This window comes from Aedes albopictus, chromosome 2, assembly GCF_035046485.1.
Source record: "Aedes albopictus strain Foshan chromosome 2, AalbF5, whole genome shotgun sequence".
NCBI lineage: Eukaryota > Metazoa > Arthropoda > Insecta > Diptera > Culicidae > Aedes > Aedes albopictus.
The window spans coordinates 179,583,077-179,595,415 of NC_085137.1; the positions used below are offsets into that span (position 1 = coordinate 179,583,077).

Here is a 12,339-nt window from a genome sequence, read left to right on the forward strand (position 1 = left end):
AATTAATCGAGCACAGGATTTATTTGCCAAGGCGTGTTTTTTCCATTGATTTTTTGTTGCTACCTATAAAAGACAGGGCATGCAAATGATAATGGCTTCTACATACGAACAATTAATGCCAATTTAATTAATTTAAAAATTTGGAACGGTAATTAGAAAGTGAAAAAGTGTTGTGGGTTTAGCATCACTCATCTTACTTAGCAGTTTTATAGCAATAAAGTAGCAGCTATGCTGCTTGTTAACCAAAACAAACCGTGCATTTAAAATGCTACATAACTGCTGTCAGATTTGAAATAGCATTTCAATTGCTAATATAGAACAGTTTAGCAGTCGGACTGCTATGATACGACAGTAAACAAATCGAATGCAGATATAAAACAGAAATACGGCTTATTCAAATGCTTATTGGTTACCTGGGAACTTCATCTTTGACCACATATTCTATCAAATTCATGGAACAGCTCTCTGTCCAAAGCTCTATAACTTTCTCAATCAGCCACTGACTCACTCACTAGCTCACTCAATCTTGCGGCAGCTCACACTCACACACTTACCAATTCACTAATTTTCTTATTCATTTATCAACTCCTTCACTCTACTGGTTTTTACCTATACGATCACAAAGAATGTGTTAATGTGTGAAACCACACTTAAGTCGTCTTTCAGCTCCGTTTTGCTCTGAGATATTTGAGCCTTATGAATGAATGTTTTGTAATGCTATGAGAGAATGTAACAGTTTTTGTTTTTTTAATCTGGAACAAAATCGTGCAGATTTTTGTGGGATTGATATGCATAGGAATTTGGCCGACAGGATCACGTTTCTAGGCATTACAATCCCTCTATGTATTTTTTAGTAAAAAAATACGATATGTGCATAAACTTTTGATTCAAAGAACCTCAGGTATGAAAATATAAGTGATTTCTCACAATACTATGTAAACTAAAATTCAATGTATTGCACCACTTTGTCGAAACAAACCAAAAACGTTTTTAAACTTTAATCGTGTTTTTCTCAGTTTCAAGTTTTTCAACATAGGACAACTATGCGTAGAATGGCAGTTCATTAGTCATCATTTATTTTAAATTGTTTGAAATTTTGTATGTAAGCATGCGGAAATTCTATCAAATTTTCACTGAGAACGTCCATTAATTACGCCACGATCTGAGAATGGAAGGGGGTTTAGCAAAATGTGATGACCCATACAAAAATATCAGAGGTAGGGTATCGCGCCACTTGGGCGGTGGCTTCTATATTCGTCTGTTTTCCACTATAACTCAGCCAATTTTGAACCAATTGACTTGAAATGTTGTACACGGGTAGATACTAAACCTATCTCACCACATTCCAAAAGTTGTGTCAATTGGTTCTAATTTGACTGAGTTATAGTAGAAAACAGACGAATATAGAAGCCATCGCCCAAGTGGCGCGATTCCCTATTACACAAAAAGTGTACCTAAGGGGAAGGGGGTTCGAAAAAGGACAATTTAAGTGTGAAGGAAGGCAAACAATCACGACTCATGACGATTTCACTTACTTATTCGGATAATTGTCTATAACCTAGGGTGAATGGTTGTGGAGTAAATGTAACAGAGTTTTCGGGGCTATGAGGAGGAGCCCAACAGACATCCACAGAAAACGCAATTCCAAATTGATTAACAGTTTAATTTACTTCGCTCGGCAAATAAGCTATCAAGATCAACCGCGGATGTGCAATCTCCGGTTGGAATGAATTTGCGTGCTTCTGTCGGCAAGTGCATTAAACCATGATTGCAAACACGATCCCGACCAGCCCCAATCCGACACGAACGGGTGCGCAAACGTTCAACTAATTAACCCCTAAAATGTGCAATACCGGAGTGAATGAACTAATCACTTTTCACCGTGCTTGGTCTCTGTTTATCTCTCGCCAATCCACAGATAGTCGATCAGACTGGACTCATTTTCAAACAGTGCTCCTACAACTGGTGGGACCACAGCTTGGCCATCGGCGAGGTGCTGTTCCTGGCATGGGGCATCCGAGTGTGCTACAACGTCCGGAATGCCGAGTCACTCTACAACGAGGCCCGGCTCATCTCGTATGCCATCTACAACATCGCACTCGTCAACACCACCATGGTTGCTTTCCAGTAAGTATGTACATAAGCGGGGATGGGAAAGTGGATTTTCATTATGGATCTTCCATTTTCGAACGGAGAGGACTACTGACGGAGGCTGTTTTCCATACTAACCGAATTAGCAAATTAAATGAATCATTCAGCCCTTAGGAATGAGGAATGTGTGTTTCCAAATAAACGTAGTGAAGGTATTTTGGTCCACCTATACTACCGTGAATAGCAAACCAGTCCCACCTGTAAAAAGTAGGCATTCAGAAAATGGACCTCAGAATTTTCAAGTTCGTTTTCTTTGGAAACCTTTAAAAAATCGTCATCACTCGAAAACTTCTAGTACTTCCTTCTAGTAACTTTCAGTCGTTTCATTAAGCTACATTTAAATTACATTTATTTGTTCAACATAACATTTAAGATGAGAGATGAGACATAATCAACAATACTCGGTTTGTGGCTGCCGCTCTCAATCCTCAGTCGCGCCCAATGCTCGCCAGGTCACGCTGCACCTGGTCCGCCCATCGTGCTCTCTGCGCTACACGCCTTCTTGTGTCTACCGGATCAGTTGCAAACACCAGCTTTGCAGGGTTGTTATCTGACATTGTTGCAACATGCCCTGCCCACCGTATCCTTCCGGCTTTGGCCACCTTCTGGATGCTGGGTTCGCCGTAAAGTGCAGCGAGCTCGTGGTTCATCCTTCTCCGCCACACACCGTTCTCCATCACGCCGCCAAAGATCGTCCTTAGCACGCGTCGCTCAAAAACTCCGAGTGCTTGCTGGTCCTCCTCGAGCATGGTCCATGTCTCGTGCCCGTAGAGGACCACCGGTCTTCTTAGCGTTTTGTACATGGTGCATTTGGTGCGTGGGTGACTTCCGCTGATGATGCGCCTCCGAATTTCACGGCTCACGTTGTTGTTAGGCATCAGTAAGGATTCGAGGTAGTAGATTTCCTCCACCACCTCGAAAGTATCCCCGTCTATCGTAACATTACTACCCAGACGGATCCGGTGGTGATCGCTTCTGCCTACCAGCATTTACTTTGTTTGAGGCATTCACCACCAGTCCAACCTTTACAGCTTCGCGTTTCAGGCGGGTGTACAGTAGTATGGGACAAACATCGAATTCTCGCTCCAGTCGACTTTTTGGATTCCATTTAGGTCCCATATGAACTGTGCAAAATTTCAGCGCCATCGATGAACCTATAATTTAGCGCAAGCGGTTCAAAGTTTTCATAGGATTTACTAAATATGGGAAAAGTTACACTTTCAGATAAAAAATCCCAAAGGTCGCCCCTTGTCTCCTTAATACAAATCGATCAACGCTTCTTGTAGATTAATCAATTATGAAACTTTCCTTCGAAGACCGCAAAACAATTGGATGCTTGTGGAAAAAGTTATTGATTTATTACCGATTAGTGATCCAACGAACGGCTTTTTGTTTTGTTTTGTTAGCAGCACTGTATGTAGCTGCTGCCTTGGCTGCTGCTGTTTCTGGGGGTGGTGATGCCTCCCGCCACCCCATGCAATAACGGCAGCAGCAGTTCTGCTGATGGAACAAAACAAAAAGCCGTTCGTTGGATCACTAATGGATCACCTGTTTTGACACAGAACTACTCATATGCTGTATTTTACGTATACGAAGTACAACATGTTTTTGTTCACAGGTTTGGGCGTGGCAAGGCGTTCATAATGTGCAAAAGTGATCGGACAGCGGCACACATATCAATCAAAGGGATACCGCTGTCCGATCACTTTTGCACATTATGAACGCTTTGCCACACCCAAACCTGTGAACCAACATTTTGTACTTCGTATACGTAAAAATCAGCATATTGTTAGTTCTGTGTCAAAAAATTGAGTACAATCCATCAACGCAAACCATAGTTACATCATCTCAAACTTCGCCATTTTGTATGAAAATCAGCGTTTGTCCTATCAATTATGCACCACAGTGTACGTATAGGGGATAGTCAAAATAAATAGGACAGATAAAATTTTCAGTTTTCAAAAAATGTTCAATTAGCTCTAACTTTTCGAAAAGGGCATCAAATATTCTCAAATTTTATAATATCAAATTTTTACTGCAAGTTCATCCAGTAGTTCTGTATCAGTGGTCCAAATTTAGAAAAGATCGGGATTTTCTACACGAAGTTAGAAATATTCTTGAAAAAGGTATAATTATCCTATAGTTAACTTTGAGCTGTTATATCTCCGGATTCAACTTACCGAATGCAATGAAATTTGGATAAGTTATGACTGATATTGCTATTGAAAACTTTTGACTAAACTTAAAATTCTCAACACTTAAGAAAGTTATAACGATTAGATTATTTTTCTATTATGACACCAATTAATCCAAAACTTTATCATCGTTTCAAAATTCGAGATGGTTATTATAGTTCATTTAAATTCCCTCTAATTGGCTTGAATCAAGGATCGGTATATTCGCCTCACTCCATTCATATTCACTCCTCTTTGCTGAAGCGAATCGACAAAGATGCAGCAAACGGATCGTCGTGATCAAACACGCAACCCCATCACCAGTGGGAAGCGATGAGCCATCTGCTTGACATGAATATTCGTTGCCATTCGTCGCAGTTTGGATCGCAAGCGAATGAATGAATGGCGAATGGTGAAGAATGCTGGTGAGCGATCGAAGCGGCTATTATCATAAGTAGAAGAGAATTTCTGCATGTAATGCATACATTTTTACTGTATTGTTGTTGAAATGCTAGATTAGCAAAGAAAATAATTCGAAAACATCAAAAATTCGTATGCACTCAGGGCTGGCATTTCCTCACTCACTGCGCGCAATGCGCAGTTTCTAAACGCAAAGCGCAAAGAGCAGGTGGCTACGCAATGAGAAATGAAAAGAACGCAGAGAGCAAACTCACACGCAGAGAGCAGTTTGCCATTACACACTGCGTTATTTGTTCTGCTCACTGTGAAAGAGTGTGAAAGTAAATTGACAATGAGTGAGGCGAAACGAAGTGAAATCAGAGACAAACAGACGTAACACTGTCAAAATTTGCTTCCTATATTTGTCAAGATCCTGATTACTTTGAGAATTGATGTTTTCGGTAAAGTTGTTAGGCTGATCAAGGGCCTAAAAGTTATGGATCGTTTGATTCACTACTCTACCACTAGGTGGTGCTAGACGTCAAACATATTTTATATTTCATATATCTCAAGACTCTGATCACTTAGAAAGTTGGTGTCTTCGGCAATGTTGTTTGGTAAGTCAAGGGCTCAAAGTAAATGGATCACATGTTTCGAAACTCCGTCACTAGGCGGCGCTAGTTACACATTTGCAAGATCATAAAAATGATTGATTTTTATCATTAAGTATTCAACATGCTGTAATTTTGTTTTCTTTGAACATATTCAAGTCAAGTCAAATGTTTTACAAAGACCAATATGTTAGCCGTAAATATGCAAAATTTTATTTCATTCGGTTCAATAAATTCTGAGATACAGCAGTTTAATGAAAAATACTCAAATATGAATCATTTAATTAGAATCGCTCTAACTTCATGTAAAATCATCCAATCAATTCCAAATTTGTAACATTCAGAGCTAACTAGTTGTGCAATAAGCGATAAAAATTTGAGAATTTTTGGTGCACTCTATAGAAAGTTACAGCTTGCTGAATATTTTTGCGATAATTATTGAAAGTTGAATGCTTCTTCTAAATGATAACTAGCGCCATCTACTGGCAGAATATTGAAACAATTTACCAATCAGCTGAAAGGCCTTAACCAACCAAACAACATTGCCGAAGACACCATCTTTCTAAGTGATCAGAATCCTGAAATATATATAATATAAATTTTGTTTGCTCTGTAGCGCCGCCTAGTGGAGGTATTTTAAATCAAACGAATCATAATTGGTAAGTTCTTAACCAGCCAAATATTTTTTCCGAAGACATCAACTCTCGAAGTTATCACGATCATGAGATATTTGGTATAAAAAAAACTCTCAGTATTACGTCTGTTTGTCTCTGACATAACAGAAATCACAGACAACAAGATGTGACACTTGTGAAAGTTTCATACCGTATATCTCAGCACCATGATTACTTAGATAGTTAGTGTGTTTGACAAAGTTGTTAGAATAGTTAAGGTCTTGCTAGCGATATGCCGGTTGGTTATAAATACCTCCACTAGGTGGCGATAGCGATCAAGCAAATTTTATATTCCATATATCTCAGGACTCTGATCACTTAGAAAGATGGTGTCTTCGGCAATGTTGTTTGGTTGGTTAAGGCCTTTCCGTTGATTGATAAATTATTTCAATATTCTACCACTAGGTGACGCTAGTTAAAAATGAGTAGAAGCATGCAACTTTAATTATTTATCGCAAAAATATTCAGCAAGCTGTAACTTTTTATTAAGTGCACCAAAAATTCTCAAATTTTTATCGCTTATTGCACAACTAGTTAGCTCTAAATGGTACAAATTTGGGCTTGATTGGATAGTTTTACATGAAGTTAGAGCGATTTTAATAAAATGATTCATATTTGAGTATTTTTCAATAAACTGCTATATTTCAGAGTTTAGTGAACCGAATGAAATGAAATTTTGCACATTTACAGCTAACATATTGGTCTTTGTAAAACATTTGACTTGACTTGAATATGTTTAAAGAAAACAAAATTACAGCATGTTGAATACTAAATGAAAAAAAATCAATCATTTGCATGACATTGCAAATGTGTAACTAGCGCCGCCTAGTGGCAAAATTGCGAAACAAATTGTCCATGAACTGTAAGCCCTTGTCCTACCAAACAACAATGCCGAAGACACCATCTTTCTAAGTGATCAGAGTCCTGAGATATATGAAATATAAAATTTGTTCGATCACTAGCGCCGCCTAATGGAAGAATTCCGAATCAAACTACCCATTACCAGTAGGTCCTTGACCAGCCTAATAATTATACCGAAAACACCAACTCTGTAAGTTATCAGGATCCTGAGATATATAGAAAGACATTTTCGTCAGTGTTACGTTCGTTTATCTGTGATTTCTGTTATACCAACTGCGCAATGAGCAGCGCAATGAGTATGCGTGCATCATGTGTCCTTTACTCTTTGCGTGAAACAGATACATTACGCACTGCGCCAAAACGCAGTGCGCCTCAAAGAGCAAAAGATCCGTGAGAATGAGCATCCGTACGCAGCACATTCGTTTGTATTGAATGCGCGCAGTCAGTGGCTCATTGCGTTTTTACACTTTGATGAGAATTCCAGCCCTGTGCACAATATCAATCGCATCACTCACGAATCGCATTCGCTTGCGATGCGAATGTGGACGAATGAGTAATTTCCAAGTGTGGCTTCCCACCGTTCGCCGGAGTTTGCTGTCGTCGCTGACAAGAATACACACGAACTAAAACGAAAACCGTTCGCTGATGACTGTCTTCGAATGTGGAAGAAGATGAAAAGTGGAAATCAGGAACCCTGGCTTGAATATATTTATGTTTTAAAGAAGAGCAACCAAATGGCCGGCATAAAATTGAAAAAGAAATGGGATGCATATGAAAAAAGATAAATTTATTAAAAAGCCATAGAATAAATGGAATCGCTATAACTTTTTTTTTTCTTATTAGTAATTTCAAATTAAGTCAAACGTTTTTCAAAGTTCATTATATTAGTCACTAATGATCAAAATGTTATTGCATTCGGTTCATTAAATCCGGAGATATAACAGATCAAATTTGGCTACCGGATAATTATACCTTTTTTTCTAGAATCTTTCTTACTTCGTGTAGAATAGCCCGATCTATTCCAAATTTGGACCACTGATACACACCTAGTTGATAAACTTACAGTAAAAAATCGAGAATATTAAATGCCCTTTTCGAAAAGTTTCAGCTAGTTGAACATATTTTGAAAAGTTGAAACTTTACCTGTCTCAATTATTGTTTACTATCCCACAACTTGTTTGTGCATCTTCATGTGGTAGGATCTATCACAATAATTGACATATTTTTGAATTCATGCACTACTCACAATCCTTGAGCGTTATTCAGAATCAATAACGAATTGTTGCTTTCAATTACGAAAAAAAGTTCATATTTCATCTAAAGAGTACATCGTTTTGAACATACGTCATCCTGAAGTTCAACACCTGAACACAATTTGTGTTAAAAAATGAATAAATTTAGAATAAAATATGCGAAAAAAAAATCTACGTAGTTCTGGTGGAGTTTGAACCCAGGTCTTCCAAAATTCACTAGGCAGGGTACGTTATCCAACTCCACCACAGAACAGGTAACGATTGTGGGAAGTAGAAAGTAGAAATTAGACTTGGATTTTTAGCAGGGAGTTTCAAGGGGTTTCTGATAGTTTCAGGATATTGTAAGGGGATTGTTACTGAAGTTTCAGAGGTTCAGGGTGATTTCAGAGGCGTTGTAAGGCATTTGTAGGAGAACGTGCCTCTAGAGCCGACCTACTGATACCTGAAGGCATTTGTATGGGTTTCAGAGGGTTCTAAAGAGCTTTAGAGACTTTCTAGAGTTTTCTGGGAGATTAGAAGCCGTCCATATACCACGTGGACAGCTTGGAGGGGGGAGCGGGTTAGCGAAAAGTCCACGCTTGTCCACGGAGAGGGGGGAGGGGGAATCTACAAACGAAACAAATTATGTCGCATTATTGATTAGATTCTCTTCAACAGTTCTTTCATACATTTTATTTTATTATACATTGTCTTTTAGTTGTAAATTACTTCTTCAAGTAAAAAAAAAATCATGGTATTGATTCACAGACTAATTTGTTTTAAATTAGGGGTGATATACAAATTATGTCACGCAAAAATCGACCATTTTCACCCCCCCCCCCCTTCCCCCTATGACACACTTCAGACTTCAAAATTTTTTGTATGAGTCGTCACGTTATTCAAAAACCCCCCTCCCCCCTAGAAGCGTGACGTAATTTGTGCATGGCCCCTTATCAGAATTTCTAAATGCTTAGTTTTCTTCATCGAGGAATATTCTGGATATTTAAATTGGAGTGTAGACCATGCAAATGTTGGTGTTTCAGTCAGAAAATTTTCATCAAAGTTCTGTATGAATTTTTTGAAGTTTCATATCAATTTTTTAAACTACTTCAAAGTTTCAATATACATGTATGGGTTTGCAGGCTTATCTAAAAAACTTTTTGTTGTAGGTTCCTTTAATTTTTAAGATGTTTCTAATGAATATTAAAGTCTACGCCTCAGCAATACAATTTAGTTGCTGTAAATCTTGTTTTTTTTTGTAAGACTCTAAGAAATATAATCTCATCTCAACAAAAATCTAAGATTTAAAATTACTTTATCTCGACAAAACAATCAGACAATCATACATTGAACAAACATTCTAAAAAACACCGCCTTCAACCAGAAGCTGTACTGTCTAAACATTGAACAATCACGAAGGCGCTGTCCATAAACTACAAAGACTCATTTTTGGACTTCTCAGGCCCCCCCTCCCTCCCCCTCGTAGACTTTTGTCCATACAAAAATATGTTAATTTATATGGAGCGTAGACTTCAGTCAGACCCCCCCCCTCTCTCAGAGTCTACGTAGTTTATGGACAGCCCTAACCTTAGGCGATGGATATAACACGAAAAACACCCAATGAAGAATTTTCCGTTGGACGAAAATTTTTCACCAACTGGAGCAAGAATCGAACCCACACTACTAGGTTTGTGATACTTGTTTGTATTATATGTAAAGCTATAGAATATTTGTATTTTATAAAGTTTTCAATAATATTCAAGACATTTTTTACGAAGAAAGAAAAACAATGTTTAAAAATTTTTTTTTCAAAATCACTTTTTCCATTTATTTTAGAAATATGAAAAAAAAACTTTTTTTCGGATGTCCACGTGGACATTGGGGGAGGGGGGTAGGGGTTCATGAAAAGTCCACGCTTGTCCACGGGGAGGGGGGAGGGGGTAAAAAAGCGTGAAAGTTCTGTCCACGTGGTATATGGACGACCCCTAGGGGTTTCAGGGCGTTTGAAGGGAGTTTTCAAAATGCAAGTTTTGATGATATTATTATGATTGAATACCTAGTTCTTATTCTGGCTAATTTAAGAGTAGTTTTTTTTTCAATTTTCTTAGATGAGCTTGAAACGAGCTTCTGGGAGAAACATTGAACAGGCTTAACGTCAACGAGATTAACCCGGAAGCGGTCGCGCACCATGAAAAAATCTCGCTTGTGGTACACAGCGTGTGCGTGGTGTCGCTGAGGGTGGCTGAAGACGCGACTGCTCGAAGGTTAACCGAATACTGATAGGGGACCATCTATACGGTGGGCTTCGTGGCCGTGCGGCTAGAGGCGTTAGTCATTTAGGCGTTTCGTAAGCCTCCGAGTGTAGGTTCGATGGCGGTGAAAACTTTTCATCGAACGGAAAATTCTCCACTGGGCCACTGGGTGTTATGTGTGTTGTTCGTTGTCTAATCTGCCCATAATCGCATAGTTGACGTAAGCGCCACTGTAGTTTTCAACACATTTTTGAAATTTTAACAATGAATAATGAAAAGTTTATGATTTTTTTCATGTTGGTATCTAGCTAGTGATTAGATCTTGTGCTCTATTGAATAAAACTGGTCACAATTATGCACATTTGATATATATTAGCTTGTGAGTACTGACATTGTCAATGGCGGTTACGTCAACTATGCGATTATGGGCAGTAATGTTAGTGCTTGTTCAGTCTGTACAAACTCCGGTTGAAGACGGTGTAGTGTATTTTTTATATACTACGTAGACTTTAAGGAGGACGGGGCATGCCATCTCTGCTCACAAGTTCCCCTAAAATGTTTAATGATTCATCATATGTTGAAATTCTCGAAGAAACCTTTACTGAAATTCTAAGAGATAGTTTCAGATGAGTTTTCAGTTATGTTCTTGATACAAAATTTGAATGATATAAATTCATTCCAAATTTCTTTCGTGGTGGATATCGTTTTTATAAATTTCACAATAGTTTCATTGTGAAAATTTTCAAAAACAAACTGTGATCCAATAATTTTCTAGTGTACTTTTATTTATATTTTTAATTTTACTGTTCTACGTATACATTGTGGTGCATAATTGATCGGATTTTCATACAAATTGGCCAAGTTTGGGATGCTGTAACTTTGCTTTGCGTTGATGGATTGAACTCAATTTTTGACACAGAACTACTCATATGCTGAATTTTACGTGTACGAAGTACAACATGTTTTTGTTCACAGGTTTGGGCGTGGCAAGGCGTTCATAATGTGCAAAAGTGATCGGACAGCGGCACACATGTAAATCAAAGGGATACCGCTGTCCGATCACTTTTGCACATTTTGAACGCCTTGCCACACCCAAACCTGTGATCGAAATTATTTTGTACTTCGTATACGTAAAAATCAGCATATTGGTAGTTCCGTGTCAAAAATTGAGTTCAATCCATCAACGCAAACCATAGTTACATCATCTCAAACTTCGCCATTTTGTATGAAAATCGGCGTTTGTCCGATCAATTATGCACCACAGTGTACTTTGAGCTGTTATATCCCTTTCGTGACGAACCAGCACAATTGTGCTGTTGAGCAGTAACATGTTTGCATATTTTTTTCATCTGTTTAGACTTTGTTTTAAGTGATGTAAACTGTTTCCATAATTCTGCCATCACTTGTACTTGTATGTGTGTAAATAATCTTTTGTTTACGTTGCCTGTGGGGTTTACCACAACAAGGTAAACAAAAAGTGGACAAAAACCGTAAAACATGAAAAAGTTTTAGCTATCGCATAGTTTTTATTTCCGATTTATAAAGGCAATAAAAGCTAGAAATCGAAAGATAAAGAGTAGTTCTTTCAAATGAGGAAAAATAATTGTTGGTTTGTTGGAAAATCTAAGAGTTCTGGAGATCCAAAGTTGAGCAATTTGTATGGAGATTTCACTTTTTTGCACTCCGTCACGAAAGGGATATCTCCGTATTCAACAAACCGAATGCAATAAAATTAGGGTCACTTATGACTAGTATAATGAGCTATTAAAAACTTTTGACTAAACCTAAAATTCTCAACACTAAAGAAAATTATAACGATTAGATTATTTTTCTATCATGACACCAATTAATCCAAAACTTCATCATCGTTTCAAAATTCGAGATGGTTATTATAGTTCATTTAAATTCCCTCTAATTAATCAAATGGCCGGCATAAAATTGAAAAAGAAATAGGATGCATATGAAAAAAAGATAAATTTATTAAA

General features: G+C 37.9%; 1 protein-coding gene across 1 annotated transcript in view; it reads left to right on the top strand.

The window, feature by feature from the left end:
- The window catches only part of LOC109397539 (probable G-protein coupled receptor CG31760), a 128,817-nt gene that overhangs the window by 69,355 nt on the left and 47,123 nt on the right, over positions 1-12,339 (top strand). Inside the window, exon 7 of the mRNA XM_029858815.2 lies at positions 1,919-2,127. Within this exon, the coding sequence (XP_029714675.2) occupies positions 1,919-2,127 (209 nt within the window). The remainder of the gene's footprint in view (positions 1-1,918; positions 2,128-12,339) is intronic.